Here is a 26,403-nt window from a genome sequence, read left to right on the forward strand (position 1 = left end):
TTGAGTTGGTGATGCCATCCAACCATCCTCTGTCACTCCCTTCTCCCCCTCTCCTCAATCCTTCCCAGACTCAGGGTCTTTTCCAATGGGTCAGCTGCTCTTCGCATCAGGTGGCCTAAGTATTGGAGCTTCAGCTTTACCTTAAAGCGCTTAAGAGCATTTTGTTTAAATCACCTATAAGTCATAAGAAATGGCTGTCATGAAATTATAGCTTATAGAGGCTTGTAATTTGGCTGACATTTCTTGATCCTTTAGAGCAATTGAAAATGCAGAAAGTTTATGGATCTTGACATTTTGTTCTTTTTATAGATGAAGGAATAGTGTATGGGTCAGATCAGGATAATCTTATCAGAAGCACTTATAAATATCAAGCATTAATATGTGGTCACATCATTTTAAACACAAACAAACTCAAAAGATTACTTTCATTTTCATGTACATCATCCAGGAAATGTAATTATTTATCCAGCAACCTCAATGTTCAATTTAGTTGAACATTCATTAGAAATGAAACAAGCTTTTAGCAGATTTCAAAGAAGTGAATGAAATTCTCAGGGAAAGAAATGGAAGAGTTCATGTGATTCCTTTTCTCAAAGGGCTTAGCGTTTCCAATAAAAAATTGAAATTAGTTCACAGAATGAAATTAGAGTGTTCTTTTGGTGCAACTACATTATAAATTGTACTTTCCAAAGTCTTTAATCTTTTAAGACATATGTAGAATGAGTGGCGCAAAGAATTATTTTGGAAACTTTATGAATTTCTTCTGCGTGTGTCCTTTTGAAGTTGCAGAGGTAATTTAAAGGCAAACATCTCTGTCCTGAGTTTTTTCACTCTTCTGAGGTTCAAGGTCATTTGCCAGCTACTGCTTTAAAATGTACTTTAGACCTGAGATTTACTCTGGGTTTTAGACAATTATGTGGAATTCAAAATGTTACTATGCCTATACCTCTAGAACACATAGTCTAAATGAGAGGATAAAGCATGTACACAAATAACCATAATCTAAGTTGGATGGTGATGTACGTGCTGAAAATTCCTAATTGCTACTTCCTGTTGATGTTTCAGGAGTGATGTCTATCTAACAGTCTCTATTCACAGTGAGCAGCGTTAGGCCTGTCAGAGCTCAGGATGAACACTGAGGAGGCTGCAGACAGTTGATATAAAGGTCTCTGCCTTCAACGGGGAGAACACTTTGGTGACCTTTATATATGTGTAAACAAAAGCCTAGGTAGCTTGGTTGCTTTGTTGATGTAGTAAACATACATTTGCATTTTGGCAGACCGCCTGGTTGACTGTCCTGCTTGTGTGTTTCTAGGGCAGCAGAGGTGAAGGAGGACCAGTGGGACCCCCAGGGCCACCAGGTAAACTGGTAAGTAGCATTTCTAGTCCTCAGCAGTGGATTTGCTTTATGCAAAACATAATAAAATTTTAAAAGGGAGCAAAGAGAGAAAAGCACTTTGCAACAGGTAACTGAATCATCCTTGTTTGGTTTCTGTTCCTATGTGAATGTGTGAAATGTAAATGGGGAATTTCAAATTAAATCTAGGAGACCCTCAGAGGGTATTTTAATCAGTGTGGTTTGTAGCATTTATTTTAAAACTGGGGGTGATACGAAGTGCTCCATTTGGCCATGGTTGTTCTTGGACTGGGAGAGAACCATGTGTGAAAGCTGCCTTTCACTTCTCCAGCGGTGATGTTTACACAGCTGAGGAGGCAAGGACTCAGCTCAAAGAGCCCACTGTTGGGAAGGGGTGCAAACCTGGGAATTGGGGAACTCAGAAGTGGGATGGAGGAGGGCCTGACTGTCTTCTCCTGAGATCTGGGAGAGTGAGAAGTCTGAGCAGCAGCGTTAAACTAACCGCAGCACTTCTATCCTAGGCATGAGTTACATCTGGGGTGTGTGCTCTCAGCATCGCAGTAACAGTAGGTCTGGGGGATGTGTTTTATTTTAGGGTTCTCTTGGCAGCCCCGGCCTCCCTGGCTTGCCTGGCCCCCCTGGACTTCCTGGGATGAAAGGTGACAGGGTAAGATAACCAGCCCTCTGGAAAGTTCCTTATTTGGAAGGGTGATTTCTACTATGTTGAGAAACCAGGCTTGCTTTTGGCCCAATGGAGAATTTTTCTAGACATTGCCGTAGAGAACTATCAAGAAAGATTTCTTTTTTTTTTTTTTTTTGAGTAAATATTGCCACCATATTTTATTTTATTTATTTATTTTTTTCTCTCTTTTCCTTTTTTTTTTTCTTTTCCAAGAAAGATTTCTAAAATTATGGAGAGCTGAGATTAAGAAGCAAAAGAATCTATTAGTCATTTATCAGATGAAAGAAAAATAAAAGCTGGGTAAAGGAAAAATTTCAGCTGTAATCACACTTCCTATTCAGTTCTCAATTTCTGTTCTTACTCGTCACACTTTACATGAATGTGGTCAGAGGGCACTTCAGGTCGCCAGTGATTTTGCACTGTCATCAGTTTCTCCAGGTCTGATGCGACTCTGGCTAGAGAGTGAGGAGATGGAGATTATTCATCCTTGTTCCTGTTCACCATCCCAGTAGTGGAGTTGGTTCACTTGAGATTGTATAGTTAAAAACCTCAAAAGACTGAAAAAGCGTGTTTTATTCATTGCAGGGTGTAGTTGGTGAACCTGGTCCAAAGGGTGAACAGGTAGGTCCCGGCATTGGAATCCTGGGAAACGTGTGTTTAACGTGTGCTAATGGGTTTCACCAGCAGGGGGCGCGGGCTGATCTGCTGGTGTGGGTAGACTGTGGAGGCTCCAAGGGCTTTATTTATTTATTTTAATTGGAGGCTGATGACTTTACAATGCTGTAGTGGTCTTTGCCATACACTGACATGAATCAGCCATGGGTGTACATGTGTCCCCCATCCTGAAACCCCCTCCCACCTCCCTCCCCATCCCATCCCTCAGGGTCCTCCCAGTGCACCAGCCCTGAGCACCCGGTATAGTGAGTGAGACCCAGGGTCTAATTAGGTCTGTAACCTTATCTACTGTTTTAGTAATCCAAGCTAACGGTGGCCCTGCCTTCCAGAATACACACTATCCTTCCTTTGGAAAGAGTGGCCCTCTCTCTCGTTCACCAGATGGGTTTACTCCAGTCTGATGGAACCTCCATAGCCTCATCACAGTGTTTTGGCTTTTCTTCACTAAGAAGTTAGCAAATACAATGCATATGAATTAGAGTTAGTTTTTGTCCTGAGGTTCCCCCCCCACCCCCACCCCACCACCTATAAGAGCCCTTTTTAAGTCTTACCTAATTATCCAGTTGCTGACACAGTCATTCATCCTTAACTTTAGCTGAAACTCAAACGTCATCTTCTGGCTTTTCTCTGGTCTGTGTCCTGGGTTGGAATAGCCCCTGACAGCTAGATTGGAACACCATTAAGGACATGTTGTATTTCTGTGTGACCTTGGGAGCACTGTGGAGACTTCTGAATTTTTATTAGTGTTGACTGGGTAAATTTGAACCAAGGGACTAAGAACTTTTAAAATGTGACTTTTAATTTTTAGGGCGCCTCTGGTGAAGAGGGTGAAGCTGGAGAAAGGGGTGAACTCGTAAGACATTTTTCCTGGATGTTGGTGGAGCCTCACTGGTTTTGAACTGTATCAGATATATTTCCTTCTTCTTTCCTCTGGCCCTGCTATCCTCGCTGACTTCTTTCAGGGCTAAGATGTTTCTTACATAAACTCGCAAACCACCCCTCAGAACTGAGCCAAGGTCAAGTAAAATGCAGGGGAAATACCCCGGCGTTGGTAGACCTGGCCTAAAGCACTGAGAGGACCAAGTGTTCCCTTTAGAGGGCACGTTTGCTCATTTTTTCCCATCTAGAAATTCCAGGTGACTCTTATATGACTGCAGAAAGTCTATGAATAGTGCCTATCATGGAAACAAAGCTAAAGCTTTATTGTGGTTTATATTAATAGTTTATTGTAGATAGAAAGCTGTGGCTTGCAAGCTTGACTGTGGGTGTTTCCCACCGTCTTTTGGAGTCTAAAACCAACTCCAGAGGAGACTGGACCTCCAGGAAGGCAGGGAGAAGGAGAACAAATCGTCACTGCCTCCAGCACTTCTGTCTGCGGGCTCTTCCTTCTGGTTACAATGCAAACAGGACCTACCTAGTGTGGAAAGTTACATTTGGTCCTTTGCTGTGGGACTGACAGAATTCTCAGAAAGTAGTTTCAGAGGGTTTTTGGTTCAGGAGAAAATGCTGAATAATATTTTATTCAAGTTTTTTAGGATTTAGAGTTAATATAAATGTAACATCTGAATTAGACAAAGCTTCCTAACTATTAGATAAACTAGAAAAGGATGATTTCAATTTTAAATTCTGTTGAAACTGTTCATTTGATAAGCTAAGAGAATGTTTAAAAATCATCTTGTTTTGTAATGAACATGCACCAATGTGCTAACGTGAGCTGAATTCATACCTAGAGCTAGTGGTAGGAGATATGCAAGCTTTTTTTTTTTTTAAAGCATGCATATTTGATTTGATAGACTTTGAGGGATTTTTAAGAACACTGCTAGAATTTAAAAAATGAAGTCATCTGATTTAAATGTCTATTATGTTTTATAATAGCATGCTAGTTTAATATCTTTTGACTTACATGTTTTAATTCTCAGCACTTAGCATTTTAGATATGGATGGAACCTTGGAGAGGCCTGATTCAACCCTACTATTTAACAGATGAGTTAGCCAAAGGCTGGGGGTTTACAAAGTTTACACAGGGTCATGAAATTAAATAGCAGAACTGGGACCAGAATCCAAATTTTGACTCATATTTTTTTCCTGCAGTCAGGGTTCTTCTGTTCATGGTTTTCTATTGACTTTGGCAGCATGATAACCTTTTCAGTGTTTTTTAGTAAACTATCAAATGTGAATACATTGTTCTAATATGATTTCATTTTATTGATTTAGGGAGATATAGGATTACCTGGCCCAAAGGGATCTGTAAGTATAATGAATAGTAATGGTATAAAAATAAAATATCAACAAAGCTATAAAAACAGAATGCTTTGCTTTATGAAATCATTCTGTAAAATTCAATTCTAAAAGGACTTACCTTTAAGGAAGTTAATGTCTGAATTTATGCTTTAAGTAGTGAATTAGTTCAAAGGAGAAAAAACTCATAAGTGTAAATGGATCTGCCTTTTGACCTAACCATTCTAAAGGAAGTTTTTTTTTTTTCATATTATAAATGGCTCACTGAGTATATATTGTAATCTCTTCCACAAATGGATTGTTTTATAAGAACTGACCTGTGCTTTGCAGTGACAAGAACATAACTGAATTTCATTGTCAGTCATATCATTGCAAATATTTCAGTAATTTTCATAATATCCTGTGTGTTCTAGTTGGAGAAGTAAGATATAGGCATGGTACACAAGAAAATACGGATAACTATTAGGGCTAGAAAATGATCATCTCCTTCAGTTTATCACTTTTCAGAAACTAATCTGATGTTCATAGAGATTAGATGTATTCAGAATTATATAATCAATTCGTAGCAAACCTAGAATGACTTGCTACTTTGAAAGGAATATACACCTTAATACAATAACAAATGTAAGATATTACAAGGAGAAAGGATGAAGCTAAGACTTCAGCGTCAAGGGCATCTATCAGGAACTTCTGTTAATCCCTAAGACCTTCCTTTGTCTGGAATCCCTGCCGCTTCTCTCTGTCCAACAGAAGACAGTCAGTGACATCCAGATTAAAAGATAAAGCTTACATATCTATCCCTCCTGTGCTTAAAACCCTTTGAGAATAGCGTTTGTAGAATAAAATCAGACTCTTGGCAAAGAATACAAAGCCTTCAGTGAAGTGGTTGCAGCCTCACCAGCCTCATCTCTGACCTCTCTGGATGTCATCTGTGGTTCTTTTTACTTGGCATATGCTGTTTAATGACATGTGCTGTTCTCCTAGTTTGGGGCACTCTTTCTCTTTCCTTAGATTACCAACATTTAGCCCAATCCTCTACCCAACCTTCTCCGGGAGGACACACCCAGCCTTGGTTACAGTGCCCTGCCCAGGGCTCGTCATGCAGCCTCAATATGGAAAGTTTTATATTATCTTTCCTGTGTGCATACTGGACTTCCCTGGTGGTTCAGATGGTAAAGAATCCTCCTGCAATACAAGAGACCTGGGTTCGATCCCTGAGTCAGGAAGAACCCCTGGAGAAGGGAATGGCTACCCACTCCAGTATTCTTGCCTGGAGAATTCCATGGACAGAGGAGCCTGGCAGGCTACAGTTCATGGGGTTTCAAAGAGCTGGACATGACTGAGTGACTAACACACACACACAGATGCACACACCTGTGTGCATACAGCCGCTAAACACCATGTGACAGTCAAGCTTCAAAGAACATCTTTATGCTTTAGAATCTTCGACAGAAATGGTTTAGGATTGAGAAACACTGTAAAGGGTAAGCCTGGATAGAATCTGATAGCGGAAATCCTACTTCACTGTCTAGAAATAATCAGTAATGTTCAAAGGTGAGAATTCAAGTTCTAAAAGAAAAAGGATGAACAACGCAGGTGTCAAAGTGAGTTAATTTCATTTAAATTTGGATGCAATACTAGGAATTAGCTCTTGATTGATCACCTCCCTTCCCACCCCATCTTTTCTGTCACTATCCAAGGAATACTGATGAAATTAAAATGTAGCGCCTGGGCTTCCCTGGAGAAGGCAATGGCAACCTACTCCTGTACTCTTGCCAGGAAAACCCCATGGGAGGAGTCTGGTAGGCTGCAGTCCATGGGGTCACTTAGAGTCAGACACGACTGAGTGGCTTCACTTTCACTTTTCACTTTCATGCACTGGAGAAGGAAATGGCAACCCACTCCAGTGTTCTTGCTTGGAGAATCCCAGGGATGGCGGAGCCTGGCGGGTTGCTGTCTATGGGGTTGCACAGAGTCGGATATGACTGAAGCGACTTAGCAGCAGCAGCAGCAGTCTGGGCATCCGAGGTGGCACTAGTAAAGAACTCGCCTACCACTGCAGGAACGTAAGAGATGTGGGTCCAATCCCTGGGTTGGGAAGAGCCCCTGGAGAGAGGATGGCAACCCACTCCAGTATTCTTGCCTGGAAAGTTCCATAGACAGGGATCTGGCTAGCTATAGTCCAAAGGGTCACAAAAAGTTGGACACGACTGAGCACACACACACTGGACTGTTTTTAGAAGTTGCTATACCTTGCATTCCAGTGACCTGACAATACCCAGCTTTAGTTCCACAGCACATCTTTAGCTTTCTCCCTTGAGCCTGACTCTCAGGAAATCTTTTTAAGCCATAATTTCTTCAAGAAGCAATCTTGACAAGTTGGCTTAGATGAATATCATTTTTTTTTTTTTTTTGTACAAAGAGATTGGAAAAAGCATACTCCCTGAGCTTTCTTAAGATGTATCTGGTGGAAGCATTGCTTCATTACCATTTTTCCTTCAGATGAAAACATCTGAATGTTTGAATGAGTTGACTTTTCCTAGAGAAACGGTATGAAAAGGAAGCCGGACAGAGCAGCTTTATGAATATCAGATCTAGAACGGTGGCATTCCCCCACGCTCTTTCACTTTTATCTTCTCATTTTTATTCTGTAAACAGCAGTCACTGTAACTACTATGTCACAAATTCCACTGGAGGTAGCTTAACAAAAAATGAATTAATTTAGTTTCTCTTTAAAACAGGTTTTGTAGTTGAGGACTATAAAGGTGCTTTTAGTGGTCTGCTTTCAGAAGAAAACTTTAACTGGAATATGGTTTCGTTTTAAGGAAATAATTGATTTGCTTTTTTAAGCATCTTTATTTTTTGATAACAGATTTATTTTTATTTTTTAATACATTTATTCATTTTAATTGGAGGCTAATTACTTTATTGTAGTGGTTTAAGCATCTTTAATATTTAGATTTTTAACTTCCTGTATCCTTAGATAAATTATGGACTCACCCTTTTTGTCTTGGTATTTTGAATGCAGCATTTTAAATGTGTTGATTTAATTCACGCTAGTGTTTTATAATTCCTGGATACATCTGGCTTCCTCAGATTCTCCAAAGAATGTTATAAAGCCTAAGTAACTTATGTTCTTGGAAATATCTTTATTTTATGCTTTAGTATTGGTGATACACAGTGTAACATGTCTTGTGAACTCAGTAGTCTTTCTGTGGCCCCAAAGAAGTAACACGTTTTATTAAAAACAAATTTGCTCTTAGAAATGGCTTAAAGTATGAAGAATGTGATTTTAAACTGTGTTCTTTCCATTAACATTTAGAAATAATATCTAGGCTCCAAAGAAAGATCTTTAAGATGTTTACTTGAATTGGAATTCTGAGAGACTGGAGAGTTAATTGTGTGACATTACGTGTGTTCACCTTGAGGCTTTGTAACCTCTGAGCCAATACCCGTCGGTGCTTAGATTTTCAACTTGGGAGGCAGAGTGTCGGTGAACCTACAGTTTCATGTCAGTGCTTATTTCAGCCTGAGGCAGGCGCCCTCCTTGTGTTCAGCCTGGACTTACGTGCGCCCCTGTGTTCCAGGCGGGGAACCCTGGGGAGCCTGGCGTGAGGGGGCCCGAAGGCAGCCGGGGGCTTCCCGGAGAGGAAGGACCCCGAGGCCCGCCCGGCCCGCGCGGCGTGCAGGGGGAGCAGGGCGCCACGGGCCTGCCCGGGATCCAGGGTCCTCCGGTGAGTGCGGGCCGGCTCCGCGGTTTTCCTCTGGAGGTGCTGCCCCTTGGCGGGGCTGGGAGCTGGGGGTTGGGGGTTGGGGGTTGGGGGCTGGGGGGCGGTGCTGGGGGCTGGGGACTGGAGGGGGGCTGGGGGGCTAGGGGGCTGGCGGTGCGGACAGGCGTTTGGGAGGGACCCGACCTCAGCTCCGCAGCGAGTGCGGGGCCAGTTCTCCTGTAAGTCCAGCCACTGGTCCCTTGCCCAGCCTGTCGGTTTTCCATTCAACAATGCCCTCTTTGTGGGCTTCGTTCGTGGACAAACTGGCTTTTGTCTTTTCCGTCCCAGGGCAGAGCACCGACCGATCAGCACATCAAGCAGGTTTGCATGAGAGTCATACAAGGTAAATAAATCGTCATGGCTTGACTTTTTGTAGGCTTTGAAGGGTGGGGGATTTTGAATAGTGTTAATTTCACTTCTGTTCAGTACAGTTTGTTGCCATTTGCTTATAGCCTCAAGGAAAAGTAGTTCATTTCTGGGTCAGCCTACACACATCCACACACACACATGCACTTTTTCCCCTCCTTTGGAAAACAAATTCTCAGGCTCTTTCCCTTCTCAATGTCCCACCCCTTGGTGTGTCCCTGGCATTGACCTAGGCTCTCTCTGCGGATTATATGAGAAACGGTCAGTAGACTTCTGCCCTTAAGAAGCTTAAGGCCATTATTTCCATTCATGCACCACATAGGCAGAAAATCTATAACTGGAATTTTGCCAAAATGGTGATATATATTTTCACATTTCTTAACCTTTATCTAAATTCATCTGTAGTTATGGTAATTCCTATTTATTGTTTGATTCTAGTTGGAACTAATGCTGTCATGAAGAACCACTTACCTTTTATATGTTCATGAGATAGTCTAGCTTGTCAAGTAGATGCGTCGAGTTTTCCAGGATGAAATTGTCACCTCTATATTTGGAAACCAATATTGCAGACATCTTATTTTGAAAGGATATTTCCATTTTAAGCATTTCATGTTGAGAAAAGTATGACTTTATGCTGACCCTCACTTAACTAAGGCCCACCTAGGGTATTCACATGTGACCAATTTAGAAATTTTGGTGAGAGATATGTTTCAAATTCATTTTCTCCTTCACACCCAAAGCTTTAAAAAATATTACACTAGAATATTTCCCTTAGAGTATTTTAATGGGAAAATGTTCTTGTTCTCTGGTTTTAGTAGATGATTCTTGATCTATTTAATGGTTCCTGAAAAAGCCTACACAGTTATAAATTTTTTAAGACAGAGTGTGTCCATTCCCAAGAAGCAGGCTCTCTTTAACATCTGGTGTATCTTCCAGGCATGAAAAAAGCTTGAGAAGGAGAATTATTGGCAAGTCATGGATCCTCAGGATCTTTCACATAAAGCAGTCTGTTCAAGCTAAGGACAGGAGCCCAGGTCTCAAACGGTGTCTTAGTACTAATTCTGGACAGTGTCCTTGGCTTTGACACAGCTTCACGATATCCACTTCCAGCTGTGTTGCCTCCTGGGTTTTCAGACAACCAGCCAGGTTCTGGTGACACACTCATCCTTTTGGAAACGGCTGGGTCCTGAAGGTTAAGGTTCTCTATCCCCTCCCCTGCCTCAAGGCAGCAGGACCAGCTCTCCCCGCAGAAGGCTCAACACAGCGGCATAAGTGACGCCTCGGGGCAGCAACCCCAGGGGAAAACCAACTGAGCTTTATTCATCCCTCACCCCCAGTTCTGAAGCTCTGGTGACGCATTTAGAAAAAAGGCATCTGAAATAGTTCGCATTTCCCTTGAATCGCCTTCGTGTTTCTGACTTCCCTGGGTGGTTCTGTTTACTGCCTTGTAGAGCACTTTGCTCAGATGGCTGCGAGTCTCAAGCGTCCGGACTCCGGAGCCTCGGGCCTCCCTGGACCGCCTGGACCGCCCGGCCCCCCAGGCCCCCCTGGAGAGAATGGCTTTCCAGGCCAGATGGGACTCCGCGGCCTCCCGGGCATGAAGGGTCCCCCTGGCGCTCTCGGTGTGAGGGGCCCTAAAGGTAAGGCCTTTTACTCACATGGAACCAGGAACACACACTGGCCTTTTGTTTTTTTAGGTGAATTCACTTGTCCTGGCAAGTGCCAGGTGTCTGTGACGTGAAATTATTGTTCTGTTCTGTGGGGCTGGTGAAGATTAAAACGCTGTCATTGGTATTTTCTTGACCGTGGTGTGTGATGGCAGTAGACCCACTACCAGAATTCAGGTTCCTTGACTTTCACTCTTGACCTTTTCCACTCATGCTGCTTTGGTCGTAGTTCAAGATAAACTTCAGGATCATTCAGATTTTTTGTTTGTTTTTTGAGACCCTGAAATCATTGTAGAGGTCTTCTAAGATGGTGACTGGCTCTGGAGTGTTTGTATCTATTACTTCAACTAATGAGGCTTGTTAGCAGGTCTCATTGTGAGTTAAAGCTGCCTCCCTCTTCTTTTATTTGTTTTTGGCTCTGCCAAAAATATGCATATGGGGTCTTAGTTCCCTGACCAGGGATCATACCCATGCCCCCTACACTGGCAAAGTCTTAAATACTGGACTACCAGGGAAACCTCCCTCTCCTTTTAAAGAGTGACATTGTATATCAGTTTTGATGGATTATTTTTTTCAGCTCTGAAGTACAACTGTATTCCTTATTTAACATGTTGAGAGGGTGTGAGAGAGTTTTCTTCTTTTATTTAAAGCAAGTTAAGGTCTTGAAACCGGTGTCTTGTAGGAAAATAGGATTGTGAGTGTGTTAGGTATTCTGCAGAATTTGCAGAAGAATGGGCTGCCTCAGATGGTGCTTGCTAGTTCAGGTGAGTAGGTCAGCTTGGGAGCAGTGTGCCCCAGATAATTTACCAAAAGGATGAAAAGTGTGGAGTCTCTGTATCACGATGAGTGAGTGACAGCTTTCTGGGAACTTTAGAAAGATGTGTCAAAAACAAGAGAGGTTTCTGAGCCATACAGCAAATTGTCATTAGCTATCTATTTTACATATGGTAATGTAAGTTTCCTTTTGACAGAAAACAACAAAATTCTGTAAAGCAGTTATCCTTCAATAAAAAAACAAAGCAAAACGAGAGGGATTTCTGTTTTTTAGACAGTGATACTCCAATTAGGGATAAATATGGTGCAAATGGTCAGAGGTCAAGCAAGCTGTCTTTCTGGATCTATAATTGAATGGGAGATGCATTTAGCTCACAACACCCTCAGCTGGAACAGTGTTGTTCACTACTTTTTTTTTTTTTTGGCATGTGAAGAGCTGCACGTTAAAAAAAAAAAAAAAAAAGAGCCCTAATTGGGGCCTCTTGTGAATTTGGCACAGTTGCTATGTTTTTGGAGGCCGGACAGGTCACCTATGCAGAGAGCTGTGAGTTCAGCTTACAGAGAGCTGGACCTCTTCTCTGAAAGGATCCTTAGCCATTCATCTCGGTCCTGCTCTGCGCTTCTGTTCAGGGATTCGTACCGGAGGTACTCCCTGTGATCACGCTGCACTCACCCGCAAACGTAAACCATTCTAGGGAAGCCCATACCATGGTCGGACTGTTGGCTTAGCTGTCTCTGTTGTGCCCCGGCCCATGGTGACTCCTCTGCCTGAGTGTGGTCACTAAAGGGAACCAAAGAGCGGTGATTCACAAGAGTGGTCCCCGTGGCCTCAGCATCACCAGAGACCTTGTTCGGAAGGAAGATCCTCCCACTCACCCAGGCTCCCTGAGTCAGAGACTTTGGAGAGGGGCCCCCAGCAGAGATGTGCCTGTGCAGGGCGGTTGCCTGTCTTCCCTGGGAAGGACCGCCTTGTAGGGTGATGGGCCTGTTTTCTCCGGCTCTAAGGAAGCCTCCATTTTGGAGGCTGAGCTTAACCTTGAGTTCATAGGAGCCAGCTCCTGAAGTCCCATCTTCTGTCTAAGGAAGGAAGAGGTCTGTGTGCTCGCTGAGTCAGGACAGCCTGCCCAGGGGAGACAGCCCGGGCTGCCCACGGAACTTACCCGAGGAGCCTTCAACCCTGCCCGTGTCTGCAGCCCCTTCCCAGATACTGCGATCCACTTGGCTTGGTTACTTGGTGCTAAGTCACTTTAGTCTTGTCCGACTCTGTGTGACACTACGGACTGTAAGCCCACCGGGCTCCTCCGTCCATGGGATGCTCTAGGCAAGAATCCTGGAGTGGGCTGTTATGCTCTCTTCCAGGGGATCTTCCTTACCCAGAGACTGAACTCACGTTTCCTGCGTCTCCAGCATTGGCAGGCGGGTTCTTTACCACTAGCGCCACCTGGTTCCTTGGTGTCAGACTTTAAAAATATTCTGCAGGTGATCTGAATGTGCACGCAGGACTGAGGAGCACTCCTAACACATGGGGCATGACCTGAGAACTTCCTGGGACGCTGGGCGTCGCAGTGCAGAGTTGTGTCTGGGTGGGGCTGGATGGGCCCCAGCACGTGAACCTATATTTCTATATTTGAAACCTGAGAAGTGTCTCTGGCACTGAGTGCATCCATCAAGCAGAGTTTGATCGTATTTGGGACTTCCCCCTGTTTCCTGGGATTCATGACATGACTTATAAACTAGAAGTGAGGCCGTTCTTTTCTTTTTTCTAAAGAACGTTCTCTCCCTGCCCTCCTTCATGCCTTTCTTGGCATTGGGTTCCATTAAAGCAGCATCTTCTCTCAGTTTTACTTCTTAAGATTGGGATGTGGGCAGAAAGGAATAATCAGATTTTCTATATCATTCAGTACTGACACACATTTGAAGATGTACCGTTCTAGGTAGCTGGCCTTGACCTGTCTTGTCCTCCACAGACATTAATAGTCCTACTTAGTAGAAAACACGTGGTGTTCTAACGCCCAAAGTTTAGAGCTCAAATTTTCCCTGAGAATAAACACTCCACTCTTGAAACTTTACCATTTTACTGATCAGAGAAGAGATGTGTTTCTTTGCCTTTTTCTTCATCCTTAATAAGAGAAGGGATGATGGGAGTCTGGGTTTGCCATAGTCACTTTGAGGGTATTTTCCAGGGAAATTCGTATGCAGACAAGTTTAACTATTAATAAATCAGTTTTACTAAGCTTTTAACAGTTCAGGCTGTATCTTAATCAAATTACTGTTTTCTTCCTTAAAAGTTACTTTGAAAAACACAGTGGAACATTTTTAACAGGAGCTAGTAGAAATAAGCCTCAGACCACACTCAAAGCTTCCATTGTGTTTGTGTATTTTGTTTTTGTCGACATGTTTTACACACTTCTACACAAATGTTGTTAGAGCTGTGTGCTCCTTTCATGAAGGGTGACCCTTGACTGGACCTGGGTTCACTTTGCTTAGAATTAAATAAGTCTTTCTTGTTATAAATACTGTTTATAAATGTTTGTGGTTTGTTACTTTTAAGCCCCTTTGAGACAGGCTGTGTGTATCTTTAAATCTTTTAGTGGGCCTCAAGCAGACACGTCTCTGTGTTAGTGAAAGCTAGGGAAGGTACACCCGGTACACCTGAGGCTCACCTTTTCCGGTGTTCATCCTTGCTTGAAGATGGAGCATCGATTATGGCTTCCAAATAGATGAATTCAGTAGCAATTTTGGAGCAACATGAATTTCTCTGGTTTCCCCCACTCTGAACATAAAAAGCTATTTTTCTACTCAAAATGTCTATCCCCTTCATGCTGTATCCAAAGCATCTTTTATAAGCTTTTTATATGTCCTTTCTGACACAACAGGCTAACAAAGGTGGGCTTAAGTTCCCAGGCCAGGTCTCCTACATCTTGGAGGAAGATGTGGCCAGTGTTTGCTGAAGCAGAGTAACCCTGCGGGTAGCAGAGCCCACACACCGTAGCTGCTGCAGGCTGCAGTGTGGCTGTGTCCTGGGCCTGTCGAGAATGCGTTTTTCCATGACTGACCTCCAGAAACAGCATCAAAGCTAAGACAACAGTCTTTTCTTTAATTTGTAAAAGATTTTATTCTATATATCCTACAGTGTTGTTAATTAACGTTACCATGCTGTGTTCCCTTCATTCTGCAGTGTCCAAATATGCTGACAGTTCCATCCAATGAGTTTTTACTTTCAGATCTTGTATTTTTCAGTTCTAGAATTATGATTTTTTGTTAAGGCTTTTCATATCTCTCCAGAAATTTCATATCACTACACCCATTATATCCATCTTTTCCTATGACTTGATTTACACGCACATATATATAAGTTGTTTTAAAGAGGCAGTGGTCTTATTCCTTGCAAACATTTTGAAGTTGGTGTGGCTTCATGCTAGAATGTGCTTAACTGTCACTATCGCTGTGAAAGTTGCATTTTAATTTATAATCTTCATCTCGTGTTTTCAGAAAATGTGGCACTTTCTCACTGCCAGCCTTGAGAATTACAGTCAAATGACATTTAAATTGCCAAGTTAACAAGAGAGCATAAGCTGTTAGTTTTTAAAATGCTAATTGTCATATCTTCCTATTATAGTAATGTTATATTGATGATGAGTGTAAAAAATAGCTAGTTTATATATATGAGTTCAAGCTGAGCTTGAATATTATGTATATCCTTACATAATATTTATAAAATTTAAATTATCTTCAAAATGTTGATTCATCATATAAATGTTCACACAAGGACATGCACAGCTAAAGTCAAAGTATGATTACTAAACATTCATTTCTTAATTAGAGGTTTTTGACTATTTGACAAATGCACAGATGGCTGTACAGATATTCTTCCTGTTTTTTTTCTGTGCATGATTTTGTTTTTTTAAATTGTAACAAACCTGTCGATATTTAGTGAGGTTGGATTGATATGAATATTTGGATAAAAAGATTATGTATAGAACTTATTGTGAAACGCCATTGCCTCTTCTAAGGATATAGTATAATAATAGCATACTACTTTGCTAATGGGGTAGTAGAAGTTGTCTTCTACTAGGCGTAGTCGATGTCATTTAACACCTGTTAACTAAGGTATTAGGGTGTTTTGTTAATGAGGCCAAGTTTCTAAGTTTGGCCTCTGCAGGGGCCAGGATAATGAATACAGTTTTTGTTCTGTGGCTGCTGAATTCCTGAATTCAATCAACGGTCTTGCAAAGGCACATGGTTGGTTGCAATCCAAAGGACATTCTCTATAAATAATGAGACAGAAATGAACTGTAGGCACTGTGACAGCACACTTTACATTTTGAAACTTCATTAATTTATTTTTGGTGATGCTAAATTTACATGGTTCAAGAGTTTTTAAATGTATAAAAAAATACTTAGTGAAGAGTGTCTGTCCCATCCCTGCCTCCCATCTGCCCGGTTTTCTTTATCCTTCCATCAGGGACTCGCTGTTCTTAGTTTGCTACATACCCTTACCAGTGACACTATAAAGGATCTATGAATATATATATATATTTTCCCCATGTCCTTTTAGGAGCAAATCACATTGTCCTTTAGTAAGTCATCTGGGCCTTGCTTTTTACACTTAACAATGTCTTGGGCATCATTTCACAGACCTTCCTGATTCTTCTTTACCCCTGCTTAATATTCCACTCTGTGGAAGTTCCATAGTGTATATCTCTCTTGAATGGCTATTTAGATTGTTTTTAAGCTTCCGTTCAGTTTTCTTTCTTTCTTTTTAAAGAGTTATTTATTTCTTTGTCTGCGGCGGGCCTTCGCCGCTTTGCACAGGCTTTTCTCTAGTGGTGACCGAGGGCCGCTCTTGTGGTGGTGGACGGGCTTCTCATGTTGTGGAACACGGGCTTGGCAGACGGGCTTCAGTCGCTGCGGTTCACGGGCTCTGGGGCGTGGGCTCGGGAACCCTGGCGCACAGGCTCAGTAGCTCCATCGCGTGTGGGCTCTTCCTGGGCCAGGGATGGAGCCTGTGTCTCCTGCAGTGACAGGTGGGTTCTGAGCCACTGCACCCCCAGGGAAGTTCCCTCAATTTTCTCTCATATTGGATTTGCATATTTCTGATTAAACTTCTTTTCCTAGTTATTGACGATTTAGTCATCATTACAAATGAGACTTTTGTTCACTGCATCTTATAACTGGCTGTTGTTTATATATATAATGAATATTGATTTCCATGTATTTTGTACCTCGCTATTCTCTTATTGTCTGTAGTAGCTTTTGAGTTGATTTCCTAGGGTTTAAGAAAACAGTCATATCACCTGAAAGCAGGGATGGCTCAAACCAAATAATAATAGTGATAAAGTGGGCATGTTTGTATTAATAATGTTCTGACTTCAGTGAAACTGCTGCTTGTGTTTCTTGTTAAGCTTTGTGCCAGCTTCAAGATTGAGATAGATGGACTTTATCATGTTAGGGAAGTAGCTTGGTACTTATTTTATTGAATGTTGTATCAATGGCTTGTCAGCATCTACTGATATGATCATTTGATTTTTTTCCCCTTAGATATCTTAATATAATTAACTCGATTTTTGCCTCGCTGTGTACTTAGTAAGACCTAGTTTGTGGCAACCTCATAACGTTTTGGTTTCTGAATGTGGGCTTTGCTTTAAGGTGAATTTATATTTATGCTTTATGTTCATTTTTATAGACATATAGAAAAATAACCTTTCTTTAATGGCACACAGGTGATGCAGGAGAAAGAGGGGATCGTGGCCCCCCAGGAAGAGGTCCCAAAGGTTTGCCAGGAGCTCCCGGTCTCCCAGGTAAGGATGAAGGCACGATGAGGTGGGAAGTGGTATCGAGCAGGTGGTCTGAACTGGATCACACTGTAAAGTATGGCTCTTTGATTACCTCTGCTTATCATGTGATAATAATGACCGGCATCGATTTTTGAAGACCACCTTTAATGAAGAGTTAAATAGTCTGTAAATCATGTCTGTATTCTTTGAGAGGAATGCATGTCTTGAAATGTTACTTTCTTAAATAAATACTTTAAATATTGCTGTGGAGGTCCAGCCACTTGTTATAAAACTCTGGATGAATGGGGCCCTGTCCATTTCTAGCCCAGTGGTAGTTTCCTCTTTTTTTTTTTTTTTTTAAACTAAAACATCAGAGCAACAGGAAGACAAATCCAAGTTTTCAGCTATTCATGTTGCACAGGGAATAACTGAAATTTTATTCTGAAAGCTTCTCCTTCAAACACCCGGACCCTCCAGAAACCCATATCCCAAAATAAATAAACCTGCACATTCCTACTCGCAAAAGTCACTCCAAGAATGTAGCCCAGCTGGGTAGACTGAGGTGACACAGTCGTGTCTGTGTGAGAGTGGGCACTCTCACTGGGTGTCTGCTCTCCTTACACACCGGCTACTCTGTGGCCGAGGTCCAGGCTGCCCCACGTGAATCCGCTGGATGCGACCGCCAAGTCCAAGTGCAGAAGCGGCCTCCTGGGGGCTGAAATCCAGTTCAGGTGAAGAGCGTGAATAGCCTGAGCCTCCAGTGAACGCTGAGTGCTTCAGGGCCAAGGCTCAGGAAGGCCCCTGAGGAAACTGGTCAGGGGAGGGGACTTGTGCAGAAGGAGGGTGGCCCACACTCCCGCCGTGGATCTGAAAAACTTGGTTGAGGGAAATCTAGCAAAGAAATGATCGTTTTCTAATTCTGCTGGAGGCTTACATAGTCAATCATGGCTATAATTGCAGCCCCCAAACATCATTGCTTTCTAATTATCCATTTCATTACTCCTGGTGATCACTTTCTCATTTAAAAGAATTTTAAAAAGTATGAATGCATTTGGAGATAGCTCAAACGCTGCCTTTCTAAAATGGTAATTGGTGGGCCTGTCAAGATGTTTTCACAAGTTGATGAATTTTTGTGATTGGAAAAGGAAGCCTTTGTGATCAGAAAAGGAAAGAAAATCTGGCTGGAGTTGAATGGGACCCAGGGAAGATTTTAATAAACAGTAAAGTCTGGATTCATTGATGGATGTCTAGCAGAAAGAAAAGAAAAACAGACTTTACTGAGGGCTCATCTCTCTTATCCGTGGTAGGAATAGTGTTTGAAGGCTAATAAAATAACATCATTGCGATTTACTTAATTATCTATGTATTTGAAGGAGATCCTGACAATTTCTCCTTCTCCCATTTTGTTGACAAATTACAGTTCCTGGATCAGCAGCTTGTACTACTGGCACATTTTACCAAAAATACATTATCCTATCTGGTGACTTCTGCTTTCAAAAAAATCTGTTGATAAATCCCATTTTGCGTTTAAAAATAGGAAGGTGGAGACCAGCTTGTATTTGTGCAGTTTGCTTGGTGTCGCGGGACCCTTGCTTGGCCTAGAAGGGGCTCCCTGGGTTTGCTTTCTAGGACACCAGCCATCTGTGTGTGGGTGAGTGGTCAGACAGGGCAAGTCATCCCCGGCAGCTCTACGTGACCCTCAGCTGGTCTTCCTTGTGAAAATGACTACATGTTGGTCTTGGAGTTAAGGCTTAAATCTGATTTGTTAAAGTCAGATTTGTCCAGGTCTCGGAAGCCTGCCCTTCTCTGTTTCCTTGCTGCATTTTTCCAGCCCTCGCCCCTCCCTTCCTGGTTCTACCCATCTGTGTTTTTCTGTGCTTTAGGTAGATTTTCGTTGAGGGGATATTTGACATTACTTAGGGCGAAGTCAGAGTTACAGATTAGTTTTTAAAGAATCGAGGCTCACTTTCTGAAGCACGCAGTCGGGTCTGTGTATACCATCTGCTTTGAGGCACCAGCTGGATCGTTGGTTTTGGGTTGGCTCATATCCCCATGTCTCTGCTTAAACATACTCAGGGAACAGTTTCCCAAATCCATCAAGTCCCTGAACAAGAGATTTTTGGGCCATTCTTCTTCTAAATCGAGTCCTCTGAGAGTGGGCCCTTGGGAGTGTGGGCTCTGTAATTCAGATATCTAGCTTTACACCTTGACCGTCACTTTGGAGCTTTATGCCATTGGGCTAGTTCCTGACTGGCTCCGTGCCTTGGTGTCCCCACTTACAAAAGAGAGATAGTAATCAATAATCCCATCTCCCAGAGAGTCTAAGAACAATCACTCCATGAAAGGAGCCTAGGACAGTTTCTGGCTATAGTGGATGCCCCAGAAATGCCAGTTATTAGAACTATTATCAATGTAACAAACGCACTGTTGCATTTCGAGGTGGCTGAAGTGCAGAGCTGGACCCTGGCTCAGCCTTTGTGGATTTTTCTCGACCTTCTGTCAGTCAGCACTGCCCCTAACACCTCAGACCCTCCATCCGCTGAATTGCTGCGACTCCAGACCACAAGTGCAAAGCGCTGGTCCCAGGAAATCACGTCACCAAGTAGCTGGGCTGCTTTAAATATCCTTGGGAGAGCTTGGAGTGTGGGTAGGAACGTGATTTCTGGTTTCTCACAGCCATCTGTGTGTGGACGAGTGGTCAGGTAGGGCAAGTCATCTGGACTTGAGGACCCAGGGGAGCCTTCACCAGGGCTGTGTTCAGGGACTTGTCTGGAGCCTCGTAGATAACACACATCTTAAGTAAAGGAGGGAACTGGCAGAATAGGACATTCTGCGACCTGTTGTTGAATCTGGGACTCGGGTCCTCCTGAATGGAAAGAAGATCGTTTGGTCATTCTTCTTGGGCTTCCCTGGCGGCTCAGATGGTAAAGCATCTGCCTGCAATGTGGGAGACCTGGGTTCGATCCCTGGGTCAGGAAGATCCCCTGGAGAAGGAAATGGCAACCCACTCCAGTACACTTGCCTGGAAAATTCCATGGATGGAGGAGCCTGGTAGGCTACAATCCATAAGGTCGCAGAGTTGGACACGACTGAGTGACTTCACTTTCACTTTCACTTTCTTGGTGCTAACACGGCCTGATGTATTGGAAGAATGCAATACCTTCATTATCGGTCAGTTGTCAGAATGGCGCTGCTCTTTCTGGGCTGTTTTTGCCCTCTGTCTGCCCTCCTTCCCTCAGCATGTTCACTGTGAAATATTGCGTGCCCCTTGGGTGTGTGATGGTCCATCGTCTGATACAGACCTTGGGTTCTTATCATGACAATTGCAGGGACTGTCGTTTGGGCTGTAGCGCCCTGTCGTCTAAACGTGGACACAGATCGTCGAGTGTGTGTCTCACAGCCAGAGGTGGGCAGGGCAGGTGTGTAAGAGGGGCGGGGCTCTGGAGCTGGGCTTCCCGTGCATGGATAGACCCTCCTCACTGAGGAGGATCTGTGGATGTGTTAATATCTGGAAAGCACTTAGCATAGCACCTGGCTTACGGCAACCATTCTGCACCTTTAGTTATTATTATTCCTCCTTTTATGTTTGAGGAAATACAGACTCATGAAGGTCACGGGCCTCGACAAAGATCTCTTGGGTAGTAAGTGACAAGGCCAACATTCACGTGTCCAGGTTCTTGCTGTGATGTTCTCGAGTAACGTGCAGATGGTCCAGGTGTGTGCTGAGTCTATCTCGCCATTCTGGCCCCTGACTTTGGCACATTTCCTTTTCTGCCCCTGTCCCAGAGCTGTGGGGACCACACTGAGCAAGGCCTCTGGGACCTTAGACCCTGCCCCCTGCCCTCACCTCTCCTGTGTCTGTCTCTTAACAGAGACCTTTGGGGAGTGTCTCTCCACCAGTAACTCTTTGCCTGTTGCCGCTGAACTTGTTCACTGGGGACCAGTTGCTTCCCACTCTGGGGATTTGAAGAAAAGATATTTAAGAGTGGGCCCTGACTTCTTTGTGTATCTAAATGTGCTGGGAGAACGAGGACCTTAAATGATGGTTGTGTGTGAACATGAACCCGGGTGTTAGACTGACTCGTACTTATTGCACCAGGTTTCTTGTTCAAGGTTTGCAGATAGATGAGCTTTGCCTGTGGATCCTGAGTGAAGAAGTTCCAGGCAGAAAGGGCACACTCGCTTTAAGCTTAAGTCTGTGTGTGTGCTTTCTAAGTCGCTTCAGTCATATCTGACTCTGTGCGGCTCCATGGACTGTAGCCCACCAGGCTCCTCTGTCCATGGGATTCTCCAGGCAAGAATACTGGAGTGGGTTGCCATGATCTTCCTGACCCAGTGATTGAACCCAAGCCCTTTACGTCTCCTGCGTTGACAGGCGGGTTCTTTACCACCAATGGCACCTGGGAAGCCCGGGCTTGAGTCTAGCATAGTCATTTACCCCTTTTCTGTGGCTGTCCTGTCTCCACTCTTTTACTGGGGTGTGGGGATCTTACGTAAACAAACCACTTTGTACACTAATTCCTGAAACATATGTGCTTTGTCAAGCGCTCAGAACAAGGTGAGAAATGTAAGAAATTCCCTACTGAATGCTGGAAATGATTTCCATGTTTTGTTTTTAAAGCCTGTGTCTTAGTCCCTTTTATTGCACTGCAGGTGGTGTTAGGGCCAAGAGGCTGGGCCTCTGTGTGTAACACGACTGCCCTCTAGTGTTAATACAGAGAATTACACAGACATTCATTTTTAAAAAATCATGAAAGGTTTGGCAGTAACATTTTATAGGTCCTTGAAATTTCAGAAAACTCTAATTATTAGGCTGTTAGTGTAGCTCAGACACCCGTGAGGCAGGCAAAGCAGAGTGAGAGCAATTTCAATTCGTGCTTTCTCTTCCCCATAAGAGTTGAGGTTTCTGCCATACAACTATACACACACACACACACGTTGCATATGTAAGCATGTATATGCATACGTGCATAAGTATACATATACCCCCTCCCTCGTGAACCTCCCTCCCACTCCTCCTCCTCTTCTCCAGGTCATCACGGGGCAGCCAGCTGAGCTCCCTGTGCTATACAGCAGCTCCTGCTGGCTGTCTGTTTAGCGTGGTCATGTTTGTGTTAATGCCACTCTCTTCCTTTCCCGCCCTCTCCTCCCCCTGCTGCAGGATGATGCTTTTTGAGCCCGGAGGGCCAGATGGCTTCTGCTGCAGCCCGGACCTGTGCTTTGTAGTGCCGAGCTGCCAGGGCAATGTGCAAACAGCGAACACGCTGTGTCCTGATGACACTGTTCACAACCCCGGCATGGGCTCATGGGCTGCCGTTTATCCAGCCTGACCACTTAAAGGCATTTATATCTGGCCTCTCTTTGTAAGCCTTAAAAGACCAACTCAACCTTTAACTGTCTCCGTGCCAGGAAATCTGAACAGGCTCTGCTTAAAGGCAGGGTTCTGCTAAAGCCTTGTCAACAGAGGCTGTGGGTTAGGGGTAGACTTTGTCTTGAGAGGGAAACACAGAATTACCTGCTTAATCACTTGTTGTAGTCAAACGAAGGCTTATGAGATAAATGAAGGGAAATTACTTATATCTGCTTGTCTACAGCCTTGAGATGTGTAAAGCTTCACTACATTTTGTCCTGTAATGTGGCTATTTGTGGACCTAATAGTAAGTATAATGGGAAGAATGTTATGTGTAAAGCAGTGTCTCTAATGTAGTTTCCTTCTAAAAGTATGTGGGCTGTGTAATAAGGCAGCTAAAAAAGACCAGATCACTGCAACAAGACCAACAGAAGGCAAATGGGATAAATAAGGTTTTTCTGGGCTCCCAAATCACTGCAGATGGTGATTGCAGCGCATGAAATTAAAAGACTCTTACTCCTTGGAAGGAAAGTTATGACCAACCTAGACAGCATATTAAAAAGCAGAGACATTACTTTGCCAACAAAGGTCTGTCTAGTCAAGGCTATAGTTTTTCCAGTGGTCATGTATGGATGTGAGAGTTGGATGTGAAGAAAGCTGAGCGCCGAAGAACTGATGCTTTTGAACTGTGGTGTTGGAGAAGACTCTTGAGAGTCCCTTGGACTGCAAGGAGATCCAACCAGTCCATCCTAAAGGAGATCAGTCCTGGGTGTTCATTGGAAGGACTGATGTTGAAACTGAAATTCCAATACTTTGGCCACCCAATGTGAAGAGCTGACTCATTGGAAAAGACCCTGATGCTGGGAAAGATTGAGAACAGGAGGAGAAGGGGACAACAGAGGATGAGATGGTTGGGTGGCATCACCGACTCAATGGACATGGGTTTGGGTGGACTCCGGGAGCTGGTGATGGACAGGGAGGCCTGGCGTGCTACAGTTCATGAGGTCGCAAAGAGTCGGACACAACTGAACTGATGAAAATAGGGACAGAAAACTAAAAACTGCCAAGAAACAGGGAAAGAAACTAAATCTAAGTGAATATAATTGAACATATAGATTTTGTTTTCACCTTTTGGCTTAATAGCCAGGTTAAGACCGTGGACACGAGGAGAAATGAAAGTGTTAGTCGCTCAGTCGTGTCCGACTCTCTGTGACCCCATGCAACCCACCAGGCTCCTCTGTCCCTGGGATTCTCCAGCCATGGCAGGTTGCCATGCCCTTCACCAGGGGATCTTCCTGACGCAGGGATTGAACCTGCATCTCCTGCGTGTAGGCAGATTCTTTACCATTTGAACCACCAGGGAAGCCCGGACCCAAAGGAGGATCTCTGTAAACGCTGTGTTATCCTGGCACACAGGATTCCTTTTACATGCCTCTGGTATCACCACCTTTGCAGGCATCGTGTGACAGCTTGCTGGTGCAATGGAGAGAAGGTTCGCAGAAATGTGTCTCTTTGTTATGGGGTCTGTGACTCCATGCCTCACTGGTTCAGGGAGGAACCAAACAATCTTTGGACTTGACAAAAGAAAGAACCCCCCCACCCCCTGCAAGAGCTTAGGGCACTGTGTCATTCCTGTTGGGGTATAGCTCTGATGAGAAGGATTTCAGGGAGCTTTGTGGGGGTGCATTGCACAGTCTTCTAAGAGACACGAAGCAATAATTTTCTAATAGTCATTCATCAGGCGCATTCAGGCAGAGAATATAGTCCTAAGGCAGGCATCATCCATCTTGTGGATGAGGAGACAGGGAGATGAGTGACTCGTATGGCAGAGCTAGGCCTTCCAGACACCTGTCTGCATCTTCCAACCACCCAGGGGCACGTCTCCCTGCCTGGAACTTGATCACCCTGTAGAAATAAGGGTGGCTGCTACAGGAGCGTGGTCTGAAGAAATACAGTGTGAGGCGCAAATGCGAGTTGGCGTGTATGATTTTAAATCTGCTAGTGGTGAATTTAAAAAAGTCAGAATCAGGTGAAATTCATTTTAATGATTAATATACATATGATGATGGAATAACTGTTTAATCCACTGGGTCCAACATAGTTTCATTATGTAATAAGTACAAACTGTATCAATGAATTATTGAGAGATTGAGGTCCAGGTGTGTTTGGCATCTGAGTCGGCCTGTTCCTGGGCTCAGCAGACGTCTGTGTGGAGAGGCTGCTGTATCTGGCAGGTGGGAGAGGGGATGAGAGATTCTGGGGTCTCCTAACACTTTTAATTTTGCAGCGACTCAACTGCCATGAAGGGCTCCTGTCCCACCATCCAGATCTGGTTTGGCCATCCCGTCGTTTCTACGAGTGTCTCTCCAGGCCCTCTGCAGACGCTGCCGGGCCGGGGAGGGGCCCAGTGCCTTCTGTGTCTGCGGGTGTCCTGCTCACAAGCACGCCCTCTGTGTGTTTCAGGTGACCCGGGTCCTGCCAGCTACGGGAGGAACGGCCGGGACGGCGAGCGAGGCCCCCCCGGGGCGGCAGGCATCCCCGGTGTGCCCGGCCCCCCAGGACCCCCGGGCCCCCCTGGTTTCTGCGAGCCAGCATCCTGCACCATGCAGGCCGGTCAGCGGGCATTCAACACCAAAGGTCCCAGTCAGTGAGGGGCTTGGTGCCACGCGGCTGTCGGTGGAAACCACGCCTGAAGAAGGCGCCTGGGGGAGAAACGGCCCCTTCAGTGGTACCCTAGAAGTCCCATCTGAGCATCAGGTTTAGGACAATGGTGCTATTCAGCAAATCCTCTCTCCTTTCTCTTTGAGGGGAGCCACAGAGCAATGGATCAGACAGACAGACAGACAACACCCTTCCCTTTGAGTGAACTGGCAGTCCCGTCCCCAGGCTCTTGAACTCGCGTGTGCTATCCGTGTGTGGTATGTCACGGGCCGCTGTGCCAATAAACAGAGACCGCTGTTTGGTTTACCTCAGTTGCGGTAGTTACTTCCATGTTGTAGTGAGCACATGTTCTCAGACGCTCGTTCCAGTTCTGCAGGGATTTACCAGACTAGTTAAGAAGCAGCCCCATTCCTGTCAACAGAATTGGTGCTCAAGATCCCCATCACTGTGCTCCTGGGACTCTGCAGTTGCTGTGCCACTTGGGGTGGTTTCCTTACACCCGTGGGGTTCTGAGCGTCAGCTTGCCTTTCTGCTGAACTGTACTGTATCCAAACCCATTTGTATTTTGGGCTCGTCCATGTGAAAGCAAAGAAAGAATCTTAATACCCCACCGTTCAGTAGTTTTATTGATGAGATTATTTATTTTCAAGGTTTGAGGTCACGTCTCTGGTTGTACCAAAGAAGCAATAAATATGGTTTCTTACTCTCTTGCATGTTTTTTTTATAGCTGTGTTCAATGAAAAGGAGTCACTTACAGTTGTTGAGATACGTAAAGCTTTTTCTGTAGGCCTGTGTTTATAATGTTAGTGCTTTGTTCTACAGAGAAATTAAAAAGCCCTTACTGCTCCCCAGAGGGTGTGGCCTTGTGACAGAGTTCTTTGTGTGTTTGTGTATGGTGGGGGTGGAGCGTGGCGGGTTGGGGGAGGTGGTAGGGGAGGTTTCATGGACCTTTTAGAAATAAAATGAGAGTTATGAACCCATCGTCCAGAAAAATGTACAAATGCACTTGCACAAATCTGCTTGCATGCTATGGCAGATTGCATGGGCCCCCCAGGTCTGTCCTTGCTCGGGTTCTGGGGGAGAAAC

The 26,403-nt window shown here is 44.1% G+C and overlaps 1 protein-coding gene across 1 annotated transcript in view; it reads left to right on the top strand.

Annotated features, from left to right (window-relative positions):
* Positions 1-26,168, top strand: part of COL9A1 (collagen type IX alpha 1 chain) — an 89,933-nt gene extending 63,765 nt beyond the window's left edge. The window contains exons 29-38 of the mRNA XM_040261412.1: positions 1,316-1,369; positions 1,953-2,024; positions 2,625-2,660; positions 3,523-3,567; positions 4,929-4,961; positions 8,540-8,686; positions 9,011-9,065; positions 10,540-10,728; positions 17,253-17,330; positions 25,120-26,168. Of these exons, the coding sequence (XP_040117346.1) occupies positions 1,316-1,369; positions 1,953-2,024; positions 2,625-2,660; positions 3,523-3,567; positions 4,929-4,961; positions 8,540-8,686; positions 9,011-9,065; positions 10,540-10,728; positions 17,253-17,330; positions 25,120-25,307 (897 nt within the window). The 3' untranslated portion in view covers positions 25,308-26,168. The remainder of the gene's footprint in view (positions 1-1,315; positions 1,370-1,952; positions 2,025-2,624; positions 2,661-3,522; positions 3,568-4,928; positions 4,962-8,539; positions 8,687-9,010; positions 9,066-10,539; positions 10,729-17,252; positions 17,331-25,119) is intronic.
* Positions 26,169-26,403: the final 235 nt, after the last annotated feature.

This window comes from Oryx dammah, unplaced genomic scaffold (assembly GCF_014754425.2).
Source record: "Oryx dammah isolate SB20612 unplaced genomic scaffold, SCBI_Odam_1.1 HiC_scaffold_19, whole genome shotgun sequence".
NCBI classification, from domain to species: Eukaryota; Metazoa; Chordata; class Mammalia; order Artiodactyla; family Bovidae; genus Oryx; species Oryx dammah.